We start from the raw sequence: 18568 nt of genomic DNA, 5'->3' as shown, positions 1-18568 counted from the left end.
ATGAACAATTTCCCTTTAAGCACACTACAGTCAGTTATGTAGATAGTTTACCCAAAAGATAAATGTTTACTCTTTGCACAAACTAAAACATGGTTCTTGCCAGCCAGAAGTGCTTTAAGAAGCTTCACTCCCTATGGAGAACATTACTGGAAACTTGAAGCTTGAAGTGTTCCTCTGACGTCCACTCAAAAATGGAACCAACTTTCTGCAGAGTTGCCTATGATTCATTAAACACTTCTTTCCCTGCTTTTAGTTGCTCACATTATTTTTTCCCCATCAAAAGCATGTTTTGTATTTTTGTTGTGCAAAACTTGCTGGTAAGAAACCTTAAATTTTTAAGAATCTATGACAGCACAGGTACAACACATTTCCAGAGCAGAACCAATGAGAAAAAGAAAAGCTGCTATTTGATTAATGCAACATCAAAACTCACCAACCAGAGCTAATTCTGGTAAAATAACTGTCATTAGGGTATACAGATAAGAGTTACGAACCAAATAATTTCATGTTAGGAATTAACTACCATAACTTACTCATAGATTATTTGCAGATATGCTCTAGAATATCTCTTATGAGCACGTCAATAAATGCGACACTTTCATACCCTTCACCTGCTGAGTTTCTGCAGTGGCATGAAAGAGAAGTCTTTCTGAGATACCACAATTTCCCATGCAGCAGAGATACGTTTTGCCTTCTTCACCCAGGGGCAGTAACATCTTGTAAGCTGAGTTATGAAGAACATATTATTGAAAATGAATGCATGCATGCAATCAGAGACATGTCATACCAAGGAAACAGATATCTGAGTTGTGTTGTCTATGGCTGTTGGAATGTCAGATTTGTTTAGTTTAGTTTTTTTTTTTTTTCTTTTTTTTTTCTTGCTGCATTACTCAGTAAACTATGATGGAAAGCTTAGGTTTAAAATGAATAAAAGTAGATTTCTAATCTCCCTTCCCATCAGCCACCAGAAAAATGGAGACAAAATTTAACAGTTACTGTTTCCAAAATCACTTACAAAAATAGATTAGTGTGTCCTTCTGACAGTCCCCAAAATTTCGAAGTCTTCTGTAAATTTCTGTTTCATCTCAGTTTCAACAGCAACAGTCAGTCCCCATTGCCATGACTTAACGCCTCGATCAAATTTAAAGATGAATGAAGTTCATGTTCCCATCCCTTGGAATTGCAATTCAGAATCCACTCCATTTTCATCTTTCTTTGTTTGGATTTACTTCTTCCCCTCCCCACCCCCCCGAAGGAAACGCCTTGGCAGTGCAAACAAAAAGTAGAAATCATGAAAAGAACACCAATGAACAGTGAGTGATCACCTTAGTGCTTCTAAAGGGTCTTCTGAGACGTTATCTGCATGCGCAGGACTCTACTGTCATGTTGGGATACACCTTGAGAACCACATTCTTATTTTCATCAAAGAATAAGATGCTGAGAGAGGACATTTTGTCAGGAACGCAGCACGGCTCAGGAATTCCAGGGACAACACCGACAGCTCTCACTATGCTCTGGATGGTGGCATGGTTGGATGGCTTCAAGGCCTGCAAGAGCAAGATAAAGCAGAAAATAGAACTGCATAAATGTTAAATACATACGCTCTAGAATAAAATTTGTTTCCTGAAGAAAGGACCTGTGGATGATTGGTTGCAGAGTCCGGTGCGCGCAACCATCTCCAGTTGTCACCATAAGTGGGAATGCAATTCCGGTGCAGTTCTGCTGCCACTGGATGTCACTGCTGCTCCACTGCCTTCAGCTTGAGCATCCCACTGGGGACATGCCTTCCCAGGAGAATGCCCAGGCAGCAGACCTTGCACCAAGGTGCATCTACGGGTCAAGGCAATCTCTTCTGCTGTGAATTCAGTTTCAAGTGGGCTGCAATTTTGTCATAAAACTTGAACAGCTAGGAGTGAGGCAATCAACATGCTAGCAGCACTATTCATTGGGGGAGCAAAATAAATATAACTTTTGTGCTGGGAAATTAGTGTGAGTGCATCAAGAAAAGCAGAAGTGGGTAGAACGTATACAGTGGACAGTACAGAAATATCGTATGTCACGATGCTAGTTGCTCCAGTTTTCTGTCTTCCAAGGCTGGGTTGTTCTGCTCATCCTTCTAAGCCAGATCACTGATATACATAAATCTGTAATATACATCAGCAACATTGCTGAATAACTGAGCCCCCAAAGCCCACGTCAGTTGTACCTCATCTTACAGTAACATTTTGCTCCAAAAGACAAAGCTTCCTGGATTGATACTCATGTAAATTGGAAAACATTGTTGGTTAATATACATGAAAAGTGATTCTGACTACTGGGTTAACTATCTTTGTTTAAAAAAAAAAACAAACGAAAAACTACACATACAAAAAAAAAAAATCCGGAATTTGAATATATTCATAAAATGAGAAGTCAATATATTCTGAAAAGTGAAAAATGAGTATGTTAAATTTTACCTCCTGAGCACATTCAATTCCAAGTATCTGTAGTAACGACACGTGAGCATGAAACATACTTGAGACAGTTTTTAGCCAAGGAGTTTTGTTTCTGTAGGAGTGAAATGTTAACGATGCACTTGAGAGCTCATCTTATACACGTGCCTAGGAATCCCCTGGTTAAAAAATATGCTCAGTCAGATGTCACTGAGAAATACATGCAACAAGATCAGCTGGGCCACGTTTTTAGTTTTGCTGGGATAAGAGATGATTTGCCTTGGGATCAGCATTGAGGGTCAGATATCTGCCTGCTTCAGCCTCAAGTCCTGATGACCTTGTATGCAAGAAATATGGCTGTAGATATCCCAGCGTGGTTACAAAGACATTACTCTCAACCTAGCCAGTAGATGCCACAAAAGGCATTTTTATTCATTTGTTGTCTTTTAATTCAAGAATACCAATATTCCTTAGCAGTAAAAGGATTTTTAAAGTGTCTTTGGCCAGTACACAGCTCAAATTTTTGTATAAGTTCTTTTTGAAAAAAGATGTGAAAGCAGCCAGGCTCGCTTCTTAGTCAAATCCAGAGCAGCATTCTACACAAAATCATTGGGAACCACATGAACACCCTAGGTGTGCTGATCAAATGCAAAGAAATAAAATATCTAAATGAGTTTGAGATATTTCCCATTGTTAATGGTACTGAAATTAAAATCAAGTTTCAGTAAATGCCACGTTAAGGATTCATCAGAAACCATTCATTTCAGATAAGGAATCTATACCATCAAAAATGTTTTGGTTTCCTAAAAAGTGCACATTTTGGTTTTCCTTCTGGCTTTCCACTGGACAAGTCTGAAATTACCAGGGATAATTATAGGGTTCTGAGGAGGAGCCTGATAGTTCCCTGGCTCATGGCACTATGCCCCTTGGTAATGGCTGAGGTTTTGATGCAGATTATCAAACAATTCAACTCTGTGGGTGGAGTTTTAAACTCTTTCAATCTAGTCTTTTCAGGCTTGGCCCAAATACACGTTATATTCCAAGGCATTCTTCAGAGCAAGCGTGGTTCTTTTACATATAGAACTGATTTCAAGAATTGCCTAGGCAGACTCAGATATCAGCCTGGATGCATTCAGACACAGTATTATAAGAGAGCTAAGCAAGAAGTCTCTATCTGATACAGGTGTACCTTACATACAGAACATCCCCTGTGCTGACTTCACATCTGCCATGCACACTGCTCTTAGAATGCACTCCTGAAGATAACCAGCTCTGGCACAACTCTCTTGCTGTCAGCAGGGAATAGAACAGTAACTGCAGGAAAACCCAAAGACAAGTGCTTTTGGGAGAACTGAAATCCCCCTCTGGGCACTGAGGCATCACATCCTACACCTGGAGAGGTGGCTGGGTCACTGCCTTCATGCTCTGTCCAGAACATGCTAATGAAAAGCAGAAAAGATTTTCTTGTAGGAGGTGAGGCCAAGAAGAGTAGTGGGAGGGAACAGCACTGAGTGGACTGCAAGCTGCCAAATCTGTGAATGAGCCCAGCTGTGGCCAGGGCTGCACCTGCTGAGCTGTGTGCATCCTTGGGAGACTTGCTGCCCTGTTGAGTTTCATTAGAGATATATTTGGAGCGGGGCAAATTATGTCAGTTATGGGCTTTCATTCCTGACTTGGGAGAAGGTCTGCCTGGCTGCGTGCTCTACAGTGCTCTGTAAGCCCAACACACAAGAGTATAACAGCAGTCAAAACAGCTAATTGAAATCAGGGGAAAGGTAGGGCCAGAAAACTAGGAGGTGGTGAAGGAGGGAGGGGGACGAGGCACATCTGTTCCTAATTACCCAACAGGTTGTCAGCTATAGGAGCTCGCCCTCAGCAAGGGAACATTATATACCCAGAGGCACAGATTAGTTTGTTATTGCCTGATGGTTAAGGTATCATTTTGCAAACACAGGCTTATGTGTAGCACCAGATATTATATGGCTCAGATATATATGGCTCAAGAATAACACATGGTTCCAGAAGACACTTGCTTTACCTTTATGTAGAACTCAGCTTTTCATTCTCCTTACAAACAAGGTTATTTTGTTTGATGTGGACAGAACGAACAATCTGAATCTCAGTATGGACAGATATCTTCCCATTGCTTGCAAGGTACTAGGCTCACCATAAGGTCTCAGTTCTCTGCTCTCCCAACGAGCTATCTCTTTGCAGTACATGGTAGCAAGCATTCATCTTCACATCATCTATGTAACTATAGTGCTCTAAAATTCTGTATTCCTCACCCACTAAGTATAGGCTATTATTTGCACAAAAATGATTTTGTTGTGATCAAGCATGCATGTGTGATGCACTGTTTTCTCCTAACTGGAATAACATTCTTATGGTTGGAATGAAGTTTTTATAACAATACCTGCAATAGGAAATGCTAACCCACTTTTAAGTAGAAGGTCACAGTGGGTATTTGAATCATTTGTCTGCCCTTAAAGCTAGAATGAAAGAAATCGGGCCCACTGCTTTTAAAATTTTTAACCTGTTTGGTGTGTAGTGCACGTTTCCCATCAGCAATAAAGGCATAATGTAATTCATGCAAAGGTAATGACTTTATCCCTTGCTATTCCCTTTCATTTTTTTTCCCCTTTGATCCAAAACTATAAAGCCTGACTGAGGGAGTCAGGCACACGACCTCCTTCCAAAAGAGATTCATCCCTTCTTCAGCTTGCTTTCCTTGGGATCCATATCCTTTGGTACAGTTCTTCACGTGTCATTTTCAAAAGGTGACTCTCTTGAGTCCTTTAGCCTCAATACGGCAGTAATGCCTCCTGAGATGCACATCTTCCTAGTGGGTGCTCTACCAACTGACCCTACTGTGGGTCTTGCAGCAAAGACTTCTTCATGGCATGACTACTACCACCTAATAAGCGATTTTCTGAGTCTGGCCTATATTATGTTTATTAAACAGGTTCATAACAAGTTCACACATCATTAGCACTATGCAGGAAATACTTTATGGTTATTTGGGCTCTGGACAAAAAAATAATATCATCAGGTAATACTTTTAAAATTATCTTTACAAGCCTATTTTTTTACTAGCTGTTTTAACCACTACTCTGTGCAGTACAAGACAAAGACACCACTTATTTACCATATCCCCGCATATAACAGGTGACCAGCTGCATTTCACTGATGGAAGGAAAGAAAAGTGCATTGCTTACGGTAACAGTACAAAAAGATCAACAAACACAGTACCTTTGGAATTGGGAACTGACATTCCCCTGAGCAGTAATAGGCATCAAAGGATTTTGGGGAAATAATCCACTCACTCCAGCCAATGTCAGCAAAATCCACTTTGAGATAGCGTCGGGCACAATACCGGGGCTCGTTCCACTGCTTCCTCCTCGCCTTCTTCAAGGTCTGCTCATCAAACTGGAGAGTCTGGCTCTTCTGGTGGTGGTTCTTTCTCTGCTTTTTCTTACTCTTTGCTCTCTCTGCCAGACGAGGCTGGAAAGTTTTGTACGGTTTTCTGTCTTCCCACCTCTCGTCCTCATTGTATTGGTACTCGGCTCCGGGAAGCTCATTGTTCTGCAATGGCAACAGGACGTTGGTGGAGCGTTTTCGCCGCCTTTTTCCAAGGCTGCTCCTCATGTGGTTTTCTGGCCTAGGGAAGACCCTTGCCAAAGGGTTGTGGTGCCCTTGCAAACTAGAAACAACACTCTCTGGCTCTGAAATGGCAGAGTCATTGGCATATATCAGAATGTAGGGCTCATAGTGAAATAGTGCCCTTTTCCACAGGGGATGGCTGGTTGAATCCATTTTGACACCAATCAGAAGTTCATTGCTCTGTTTTGCTTTGTGTAGGACCTGAGTGATATCTTTCCACTGCCAGGAAAGGACATCGCCGTAAGAACTAGAGATGTTTATTAAGAAATCGCCCAGACTCCGACTCTGGTTCCCAACAGATGGAAAGGTCCACACCGAAAGATGTATTTGAATTTCAGGTTTCTTGTGCCCACGATGAGAACAGCCTCTGGACTGGGAACAATTCCAGTCAGAGTCCAGCAGATCACCGATATAATAATGCAACGAAGCTGACAAGATATTTTCTGACTTGGTGAGTGAAGTCAAGTTAAAAACATACACCTCCTGACTTCCAGGGCTCCCTAGAAGAATAAATATTTAGATAAGAATACAGGCAATTCAAAATGTCACGGAAACCAAAAGGAACAAATGTATTGCTTTCTAGGTTACAAATTAAGTTTCTGAGAAACTTTCATGCAGTGCTTTGGGAACAGGTTTAGGTTACTAGTCAGAATCATGCCAAACATGGTAAACTGGTGATTTTAAAATCACATATTTACTATCTGGTTATACATAACGCATATCTCAGTCTAAAAAAACTCATATACATTTGCTACCACTCCTCTGATTTCAGGAAACAAACTAAGTCATAGGAACACAGCTTGATAGTAGATGCACTATAGACTGTATAATCCAGAAACTTGTGTTTCATAGTCAGGTTTTGAGCTTTCTTTTTTTTTTTTTTTTTTTTTCTTTCTTTCTTTCTTTAATTTTAAATACATTCTTCTCTCGCCCAAATGTACCTTGAGTAATCATGACTGCTCTGGCCTGCCAACAGGTTTGTTTTACTTTGTCCAAGACAAATGGGATATCAACAGCACTGAACCACACCCTAGTCCAGATACAGCTGATGCTGGAGAAAGGCTTCCACTGGCTTCATCAGGCATTCGATTGTCTGTACACCTCCACCACACTGATGAGCCACAGGCCCCTTGTTAAAAATAAGGAAGTGAACCTTGTCCTAGTGATATCTCAAAAGCTGATTATTTGACATTTTTGTCTGGCTGAGGAATTTTACTCAAGGTTGACGCTTTACTTTAAGTTCCAGATGTCCTGCCTATCTCAGAAAAACAACCTTCCTGAGATGGGATGTTTCTCTTCAAACATCCAAGATGACCATAAATAAGAAACAGCAAGACCAGACATCCTTGAGATGAGGCACAAGTCCAAAAAGGTAACCAATCAGAAAGGATTAGGCATCTTTGTGCCCAAATATGGATAAAGTGAGGAGTGGGACATCTCCCTAAATGACCACCAGAGACCATCAAACACCCCCATGCAAGCACAGAAAGTTCAAATATGTTATGTAATCTTGTACTTACATAATATGAATATGTAATAGATAGGTGTGACTGATGTATTAGGCAGATGTGTAGTCAAAGCATTTTGGATTATAAATAGAAGCCAGGGTAAATGATTTGGCATGCTTCACTTTGGGTATTTCCCATATTGTGCAGAATAAATCAGTGTCTCCTCTCTAAACACTTGTCTTTTGGAATATGTTGCCACGGGCTTTAAAGTATACTTTTACATATGCCATTTGACCTATGATTGCCAAATTGTTTATTGCAAATAAACAATTTTATTTATTGCTGGTTCCTCTACACCCTTTGCTCTGCTCCTCCGTGATCAGGGCTCCATCTACAAGATGGAGACTTTAGGGCCCGTGGGTACAGCTTCTATACCATGAGTCTGTTAAACAGGGACTTAGATATATCAAATGTTGAATATATTTATAAGTACTTGTCAGGATGCAAACTGGGCAAATAATAAAGAAAGCACAGCACATACATGTACTTCAAAAGCTAAACCAAAAGACAAGCTGAAATCGTGTGTTACAAAGGATGGCTCCTCTCAAAGTTTACAATTTCTCAGTTACACTGAGATCAACTTATTGGCTCCTCAAGTGCCCAGTCACCTTTGCATACACAAATTCATGACCCAGAGCCCTTCACAACAGAAAGGGCAGAGTTGGGCATGGAATAAGCTGACAACAATCTTGCACATGAAGAAGGAATATCCCTTGCCTTGAAAGACACTGGGAAGAGAATCAGGCTAGAATAATTGTTTAATAATATTTAAAGCTTAGATGTCAGCATTGGATAGACAATTCACCATTTGTAATGAATTAAAAACACACAAGCTTGTCTGACAGTCTTTTGGCTAGGTCAGATACTAATCACAAAGGAAGTTTCCCTCTAGAGTAATCAGGACCAGGACTGCTTCAATTACACAGGATAAATTCACTCATTCTACCTAAAGCATTTCATCACGTTTCAAGACAGCCAGTTAGGAAGTATTTACTAATGCAGCTGGAGATAGGCAGATAGCACTAGAGCAACCCTAATATCCAAAAGAAAGCCAAACCCAAATAACCTTTTAGGGCGGCAAGAACGGGGACAGATGGTGGCAAAATGCACCTATTCGCCTCTGTGCAGATAGAAATAAGTCAAGGAAGGACAATATTTCTTCATGATCAGGATGCTGCTATATCAGTAGGAGGGATGTGGTGCAACACGAGGTTTCCATAGCTGTGAAACTAGAGAAGTCAACTTAGCCACAGGTATCTTGCACAAACCCAATGATGCACTCCTAACCCAGGCTGATCTGTAGGAACATTTGGCTAACTGTTAATCCCCTGTAGGTTGTGAGAGAAAGTCTCAGAGGTGAGACATAATTTTTGTTTTAAAACATCCTGGTTGAACAGCAGCTACATCTGTCCTTCAGAGTGGGAGAAACACAGATCCATATATTCAGATGCTATCCAGAGCTGTAAATATATAGATAGATAGATAGATAGCTTTATGTTTTGAATGACATTCTGGGTGACGTTCTGTGCTTCTGGATGCTAATGCTAAAATTGCCATTCAGACCAAGTCAAACAAAAGACAAGATTCTCTCTCTGCCTTCTCATCTCAACCACCCAAATGACCTCTTTTTTTCTAAGAATATTTCTAATATTCTAAACAATATATTTAAAAAGGACGAATCAGCCTAGAAAGACAGAGACCTCCTCCCCTGTGTATCACATGCATAGTTCCGGAAATATGGGAATAAACAAACAAACAAACAAAAATAATTGAAATATAGACTTGTCTTGGTGAAATGGGAAAAGAAAAAGTAAAATCATTTATAAATAAGATATTGCTGTTAACACTGCTGTATTCAGCCCAACTTGATGGTAAAACACATAAGGTCCTGGTAGGTATGTTCTCAATATCTGAAAACTAACGTACTAAACTCATTCAGCTTCTAGCTAGTAGTTATATGTGGGATCTTCCTTGATTTTGAACCTAGTTTTAATTCCTGAAGGCTGAAACTGGCTACTTACTACCTTTGTAAAAAGCACAACTTCACCTGATCTCTGCTTGGTTTGTAATCACTAATATAATAAGGTTAACATGTAACTTGGCAGAGCACTGTGTACATCGGCCTTAGGAGCCAGAATTTATGATGTCTCATGCATGCTTGTTAAAGAAGTTATTATTTGAATCACTGCTTTATGTCGAATGACAACTTTTTATTTTAATTCTTTAATAAGAATTCAATTTAACCAATGTTGCTCTTCCTAAAGTGGCCTATTGTGGTAAAACACAAAATAAGCTGCTTTTGTTTGTAAGGAAACTCTAGCTGCCGTGAAGCAGACACAGGAGGAATATATACTTTTGATTAAAAGTAAAACCCGAGAAGACACTCTCAGTACTTAACTCCACACTAAAGCATACTTGCAGTAGGTGGAGCTATTTTCTCACCGAACACCTAAGAGACTTCAACCACCCCTAAGAGACCTCATTCATTCACAAAATCACCTTCAAATAGACGACTGGCATCCAGCACAGACATCTGTGGCTTAGCCAGGTTCCAGCTCAGGAAAACCCAACTGTGTGACCTGGGATTCCGTTACAGCTTAAGAGCACTGTGTCACGCGCATCCTCTGCATGAGTGATACCTTCTAGTTCTTACTTGAAGGGAGTTTTGCCATCCTAGCTTTATTCTTTTATAGTACAAAAGCCTTCTCAGCAACCAAGTCCATAAGGAGAAGATATAAGAGGAAACCAGCAAAGGAAAAACATGCTGAAGGAAAAAAATTCCATGCAAGGAATATACTTCTACCTTCCACACAGAATCACAGAATTGTTTGAGTTGGAAGGGAGCACTAAAGGTTATCTAATCCAATTCCCCTACAATGAACAGATACTCTGAAGCCAGATTTTAATGGCATTGCTCACTCCCAGTAAAGGTACAAATATAGGAGGAGATGTGAAGACCAGGCTCTGCAGGACAGAGCTTTCTTGGCCTGCACTAGGTAAGACACGGCATTCATGCACTTTTAGCATTGCTTATATGTACCATGTTGAGCTTTGGAACAGCAGCTGTAAGCTGGGCAGTGAAGGTACTTCTAGGGAGAATGCTTTATTGCTTGTATTCATGTGGATGAGAGGCAATGGCATTATATCGTGCCAGGGGAGGCTCAGGAACAGGCTGCCTAGGGAGGTGATGGAATCACTATCCTTGGAGGTGTTCAAGAACTTTGGAGATGTGAGACTGAAGGGTATGGTTTAGCAGGCATGGGTTGGTGGTTGTACTTGGTGATCTTAGAGGCCTTTTCCAACCCAAATGATTCTATGATTCAAAAGCAGAGTTCACTGTGGCAAGGGAAGGGTGGAGGTACAGCCTTTCCAGGACCAAAGCTGAAATGTCTAAACAAGTCACCCACATGGTTGTCACCGAGGCACAAAGTTGGGATTTACTGTCACTCACCAGTTGGGCTCTCAGGGCTGCCAACAGATTTCCAGATGGCTCAGGCCAGCAAGTGGCCCAGCTCCAGCACTACAACTTAAGTTTGTACCCACTCAACCTTCACAGCACAGCCTGTGCTTCCTCACTTTCTGCAATAACCCACAGCTGTTTGTATTGCTTGTTCCTAGCATTAAAAAGGCATTTCAAGAAAAAGTAGTACATCTGTGGAGACTGACATCACCAGCAGGAACGTATTTAAGTTACAAGGGGCATTTCTAGGCATCAATAAGCTGGAACAACTCCACCAACATGTGGTGCGTTTACCTTTATGGAGGATGCACTGACATTTTTATGGACTGCCAAATCTATCCCATGGGTGAAAAAGGATGCAATAATGAGGGCCATTTAGTTATACAGTCATCATTAGCCATCATTTAAATGAGATATTAAAGTGGTGCCCTTGTGCCAACGCACAGTTAAGAACAGATCAGTGTTTCAGAGTTCAGTGAGAGCTGGAAATGGGAACAAGCTTCAGAATAGGAACACAGATTTGGAAGCCAGATTTCTACTTTCCTCCCACCTTTGTTGTTACTTGATTTCACCTTCCCCCATTACCGATTTGAGTATTCTGCAAACAAAAGTACAGGATCCTGCTCAGGTTCCTGTGCGTGCGTGGGCATTTTGTACCGCAACAAAGGAAAGAAAAGCATTTTAAGGAGGAGGAGAGCATAGCTCTTAAACCACAGGAATTGGCCCAAGGGCAGGTGTAATGCCTAAAATTGCTTGAAATTCAGTCAATAAAAAAGAGTTTAAAGTAATTTCTGTCTGTATAGCTTTACTATAACATCATTAGAGAGACCCTCCAATTAAAGTCATAGCTTTTTAAATGACTCATTTGCAAGACATGTTCCTTTAGCAATGCTATGATTAAAAGTACTTCCAAAAGCCAACTGCAAGCCTTGTGCTCTCGCCTTTTATGTTTCCACCCTCTGCTATTTATCTCATGCCGTGCCTTTTCCCCATGTCCAGAGCCTTAGCTACTGGAGGTCAGCAGCTTTCTATCAAGCTGAGGTCTGGTCATTCAGGGGTTTTGCTATCTGGCAGGATAAAAGATTATTTGTGTGCAGAAGTTGATGCAGAGGCATGATCATAGAGTTCAACTACATCACAGGCATCAAAGGTTATTTTTTCAAGTGACTCAAAATGACCAATGATGTTCTTAGCAGGAATAATGACAAACAAATTTGCCTGAATACAAGATCACGTGAACAGTCATCAAAGTCAAAGGCCAAAAACCCCAGCCCCAAAACAAAAAAACTAGTAATTCAGTGAAATCTGGTGCACAAAAGATTGTGGGGCAGCATAGGATGCTAACACCAGAGGTGCCCACATAGGGTCAAAACTCCTGTCTTGTTCCCTCAGAAGATTGAGCCACAGAAAGGAAAAGTTGCATTTGACAGCTAAGATGCTTCTTATCATTAGCCACATCTTCCATTTGCTCTTTGGCTGTTCACTACAAGACTGCAGGTGTCCTAGAATCAGAATCGTTAAGGTTGGAAAAGACCTGCAAGATCATCTAGTCCAATCATTACCTCCATGCCCACTAAGCTACGTCCCTCAGTGACACATCTCCACGTTTCTTGAAAACCTCCAGGGACAGTGACTCTACCACCTCCTTGGGCAGCCATAGGCAACACTACTTTTTTAGACTAGAAACAGGGAAATGGTTCAACCAGAGCCATCTTATGGGCTCTGAAAATTGTGGTAGGTGAACTGGCACATACGGCAGAGGCTTTGCTCATGCAGCCAAACAGCCAGAAGTCCTTTACGGAAAGAGCATGGGACAGAATGGTTTCATAGCTGTATTTGAGGTTTGTATTTGTTTCAGAAAAAGAAGTTTATCTCCTGAAAACATATGGTAATCTACAAATGAAGCCGTTAAAGATTTCCATCAAAGTCTCTTGCTGTAGATGCAAGAGAAATTGGTGGGTTACTAAGGGAGTATTACTCATTGCAGACAAAAAGCTGTCTTCAGAGGAGGTTAGCAACAGAGAAGATGTGTTGCTCTTACTCCTCCAACACATTACAACTGATTACCTTCACTGATTCAGCCCCATTAAGGATATGAGAAAGCCAACAGAAAACAGATATTTGCAGCTGAGGAAACTAGCAGTCATACAATCATAAAGGTTGGAAAGACTTCTAAGATCATCTCACCTAACCATCAACCCATCACCACCTTGCTCACCAAGTCAATGCACAGGACCTGGAAACAAACCACATGAGAAAGAAAATGTTGTGTATGAGCTATTGGCATGGCAGGACTGGCTAGGCAGCTGGGCACAAGGAAAACTGCTTCGTTTTGTGCCTGCTACAGAACCTTTAATCTCAGTCTGGGTTTTGTTGTTATTGATTTTTTTTTTATTTTTATTTTTATTTTTAAATGGAAATGCACCTGTATGTCATCAACAACCATGCAAATGTGCTGCTGTTGCCTACAGGGAGAGAAAGACAACAGCCAATTGGTAAAATATTTTGCATAAATACTTATAGAAGCGTCAAAAACCTTATAACCACTTGCAATTTATTGCTTTGGCACTTGAACTGTGAAAGTATCGAAGGAGAAGGAAAGGGATTAGTGAACAGTGCATTTATAGGTCTGCTGCCACCCAAAGTCAAGTAAGAGTATAAATACAATCAGAAAGACCACAGAGATGGGATTTCAACCAAAGACCTTCCAGGTTTAGAACAACAAATATCTTTAATCAGATACGATTAAACATAGTGTTATTTTCTTCTTTGGATTATACCTTCCCTGCTCCTTTATTTATTTATTATATCTTACCCCTTTTCAGTGAACGCAATGCTTATTTCAGAGCACAGGAATGTCTACTGGATCTGTACTGCAAAGAACTGCTCACTACAGAAAGACCGGAAAGCTCCTTCCACACACAGATTCTGTAGGAGCAACAAATAGGGTGTCCCAACCCTCCATCCAACCAAGCTATGTAAGCCTCTCACCTCTCAAACCTCTCTTGTGCACAGAAGTACTTGCAGTAACACACAATGGAGAGTGTTTGCAGCACAGAATCCTAACATGCCAAAGCCATTCAATTATTTGTGGTATTTGATCTCTGTGCAGAGCTATCCTATAATAGACATTGCTGCCTTTGAAGAATCAGCAGTAATGACTCCGAAACAAACCTTAGTGAGGCCTGGTACTCAGCTCTCAGCTGGTTTTCTGAGAGAGAAAAGAATCAATGCAGAACAGTGAAACTCCTGGACAAAGCTGATTGTTTTTGGTGGGTGCCTGTCTATAAAAGCTTCTGAGTTAACTCACCACCATCATGGAAAAAAATGAAACTGCCACATTGGGCTGTTCTGTACAGCAGAATAGTGCTCAAAAACAAACAAACAAACAAACAAGCAAGTTTTCAGGATACAGTGGATATGGGAAACTCAGTATAGTCAGGGTCAGATTGAAGTTGCATGAATTTCCATGCAGCCCTGACAGAGGTCAGACACACAGCAGAGTGGAGCAAGGGAGTTCAGCTGAAGCAGTGCTGCCTTCCCTTTCTGCAGGGCACAGTTCTTCTCAGATACTGCCATGCTAAATACATAACCTGCTCCTTATAAACATCCTTTCAAGAGAAGCAGCTTCATGTTGTCACACATATATATACATATGTATGTACGTCACATATATATACCTGTAAAGCAGTCTATAATCAGGACTGACATCTAATAGCCACTACCAAAAATGAAACTGTGCTCACTGTGCACAAACCATCCATCAACATCACCCATTCCCCATTGCTCCCAAAAAGGGGAGATTTAGATTGGATATAAGGAAGAAGGTGGTTTTTTTTTTTTTTTTTTTTTTTTTTTTTACAATACAGGTGGAGAGGTGCTGGTACAGGTTGACCAGAGAGGTTGTGGATGCCCCATCCCTGGATACAGTCAAAGTCAGACTGGAGGGACTTTGAGCACCTGCTGTACCCTGTTCCTCACAGAGGAATTGGATAGGATGGTCTTCAAGGGTCCCTTCCAACTCAAGCAATTTTATGACTCAACCACCACCACTCACTGTAACCAGTACCCCAATGTAACTATGAGCAATCCAAAGGATTACCAGGGCACATTACTGCTCCATCACATGCAAACCAACCATGATTCCAACAGAAGTAACACATGCACAGCACAGATAAAAGGAGACTGCGGAAAGCACATATTAATTACTCCACTTCCCTCATATGGCACTCAGATATCACTCAGGAGAGAGCTATACAGATAAAGCAGTCATTACAACACACTGCACACTGCATCCCCAAGCACACAAGCGTCGCCGCAGGACACGTTACTTTCTTCATCTCCGCGTTCCCCGAGCACGGGGCAGCAGCGCCCATTCCATCCCTTCGCTCCCTCAGCCGCCGCTCACCTGCAGCCCTCGGGCGGAACCCTCGCACGGTGTTCCCGCGCCGGAGGTGCGGGGCGGGCGGCTCTCGGGGCAGCTCCGCAGGACCCGCGCTGTACTGCGCGTAAAGGCGCAGCATATGCTCCGACACCTTGTCCCCCGGCTGCAGGCCGTGGTCACCTGCTCTCTCCCGGCCGCCCCAAGCAGCCCTCCGCCGCAGCCCGGCCCAGCGTGCCCGCAGCACGTCCCCCGGAGTCAGGCATAGGCAGCCCAGGCACAAGCACAGCACCCAGCGGGCCGGAGCCGCCATCGTGTACCCCGGCACTCGAGACGCGGTGTGCGGGAAGCTCAGAGCCGCGGACTGCTCTTTTCGGGGATTAAAAAAAAAAAAAAAAAAAAAAAAAAAGAGAGAGAGAGAGAGAAAGAAAGAAAAGGAAAAAAAAAAAAGAAAGGAAAAAAAGAAAAGAAAAGAAAGAAAAATGAAGGGGGAAAAAAAAAAAAAAGCAGCGGGGGTGGTAAAAAAAAACACCGCCTCGCAGAATGCCTGTCCTTCCCGGTGCTGGCAGCAGTGAGGGTGTTTATTTCCCGTGGCGAGAGGTGGAGGTGTTGCTCGCTCCTCGCCCCGACTGCTGCAGGCGCACCCGGGTGAGTTTTGGTGGGGTGTGAGCGGTGCGTGTGCAGCGTGAGCGCGGCTCCTGGGGCCGTTCCGCGGCCAATCGCACCGCCTCCTCGCTTCTGGGCTCCGGCTGCGAGCGGGAGGCAAAGCGAAGGGGAAACCACCACCCAGAGAGAAAAGCGTACAGGGACGGAGGTGGCTCTGGAAATGCAATCACGGCGCTGAGTGCAGCTGGGGAGTCAGCAGGGCGGGGGGCGTTCCCCTCCCACCTCCACCCAGCGCTTTCCGAAGGCGGTTATGCTTGGAATGAAACAGAAACCTTCAGTCAAAGTGCATCCAACCATCTCCCCTCGAATATCTCAGCAGGTGGAAGGGGTGGTGGCCAGGTTTGCAGACCGCCTCCTGCCCTCAGATCCCCTTTCGGGCACCAGAACCCTTCTTCAGGATCAGGTTTTGCGTGCTGCCTTTCAGCACCAAAAGGACAGAGAACTCCCACCCTGTGCTAGCGGCGCACAGCTCAGGTGTGAAACGTTGATTCTTCTAAAATATGCTCTGCAACACAGATTGTCTTATCTCCTGCATCTGGTGGGGGAAGGCACAGCAGGTGAAAGAGAAGCAACTCTGCCTTGTCATAATTTGTGAATATGCATATTCACCCAGAATCACAGAACCATTAAGGAAAAGACCTCACCAAGTCTAACCACCAACCCATCCCCAGCATGCCCACTGACCACGTCCCTCAGTGCCACATCTCCACAGTTTCTGAACACCTGCAAGGACGGTGACTGTACCACCTCTCTGGACAGCCTGTGCCAATCCCTCACCACCTTTTCCGAGATGAAATTTTTCCTCAGATCCAACCTGGATGTTCCTGGGATACATGTGATAATGGCAGAGCAGATGAGTTTGCATGCATCCATATTTGAATGCTTATAGTCAAGAAATGAAACACTCATTTTCAGAGAGTTTTAAAGTATCTGATTTGCCATATATATCTAAAATGTTTGTACCTATCCGTACTCTCACACACAATTTCAATAATGGTGTCAATAGGAAGACTAACTGTACTTTTCATTTGTCTATATAAGAAATTCAGACCAGCGCTACATAAAAATTGTGCATTTGAGCATACCTCATTAAAACAGCAAGGTATAATAGGGCCTTGGACACAAATGATAAAACCAATGCAGTTCTTTGCAGGAAGAAAACAAAATGACTTCAACTGACAGCTAATAAGTTCAGCACAAATGGCAATCTTTGGTTAGTATCCATGTCCAAACTGTGAGCCTCAAGGAAAATCTTTAGGCAATTGAAATAACTGGAAGTGATATTTCTACTTCAGCCACAGGTGAGAGATGTGATTGGAATAAAAATGCCATCATACAAATCCAAATGAAGCCTGCAGTACCAAATAATTGGCCATAAGACTGTGATATGTTGCACAACCAACACATTTTCTGAACAGTGACCTTGGGACCGAACCCCTGAAAATCAAGAAAGATTTTCATCAGAAATACTCCAAGACAAGAGACAGCCAACTCATGCTCTACTCAAACAAAGGAGGATTTGATGATAACTTTCTGAGGTGCAGTATGGAAGCTCAAGCACCTCATGGCTGAGCTCACGATGCACGTGTTGAGTTCCAAGCACTGCCTGCTTCATGGATTGTCCCACAGCAGTGGGACGTACAGTTTTGAAGCTCCCAAAGTTAAAAACAATGTCCTCAGCTCAAACTGGACATGTGATTTTAAATACCAGAGCGCTGTGTCTGCACAAACCAAACTGAACCAGTACATGTAAGCAGTTACTCCTCATTAGTAAATAATGTCTGGCAAACCCTCAGACTTGACCTATGAGATAACACTGCTATGCACCTCTCCACTATTTCATTTCAGCATGCAAGTGCTGTGAATCACTTTTTTTCATTTTCATTTTCACTGCCAACATCATCAAGTGCCATGGAAACCACTCCTTCCTCAGATGTGCTGTTTCCAACCAGGAGGCATGCTGTGCTTTTTAGCTTAGGTAAAATCACCTTAAAGACCAAATTCAAGGGGCTACTGAGATGACTGTTGTATTCCAGATTCTTTTACAACCCTTTAATAATGTGTTTGCATGTAGTACTTACGGGACGGGAGGAGGGAGGAAAGAAGTAATTCACAAGGAGATGGGGTCAGTGATGTAAGAGGAAGAGGATGTGCTATGACCAATGTACAGGCTGCCCGTTCTCACCTAGCACAGCTCTAAGGGCTCAGGTGATAGAACTGCAACCAGCACCACCAGCCATGGGTGTGACACTGCTGGCACGCCAATCTCAGCAGGAAAGAGGGGGAAAAGGACTCAGCAGCAGTTAAAATAGACCAAGTGCATGAAGACTGAGACACAACTTCCAACTTAATCTTTCTTGAAATTCTCCGTTGATGAGTGATAGCTCAATGGCTTTTTACCTCTGTACTTCTCTGGGTGGGGATACTGTTATACTTGACTTTGCATCTCTCAGTTATGCAC

General features: G+C 42.5%; 1 protein-coding gene across 1 annotated transcript; it reads right to left on the bottom strand.

Moving 5' to 3' along the window:
• Positions 1-1355: 1355 nt before the first annotated feature.
• On the bottom strand, positions 1356-15754 carry BMP3 (bone morphogenetic protein 3; the record flags this gene model as incomplete). The annotated part of the gene is made up of 3 exons (XM_079534428.1): positions 1356-1547; positions 5682-6592; positions 15469-15754. 3 exons carry the CDS (start codon positions 15752-15754, stop codon positions 1356-1358), a joined length of 1389 nt encoding a protein of 462 aa, XP_079390554.1.
• Positions 15755-18568: the final 2814 nt, after the last annotated feature.

This window comes from Tetrao urogallus (genome assembly GCF_951394365.1).
Source record: "Tetrao urogallus genome assembly, chromosome: 4".
NCBI classification, from domain to species: Eukaryota; Metazoa; Chordata; class Aves; order Galliformes; family Phasianidae; genus Tetrao; species Tetrao urogallus.
This window is presented reverse-complemented; position numbering and strand designations above follow the sequence as displayed.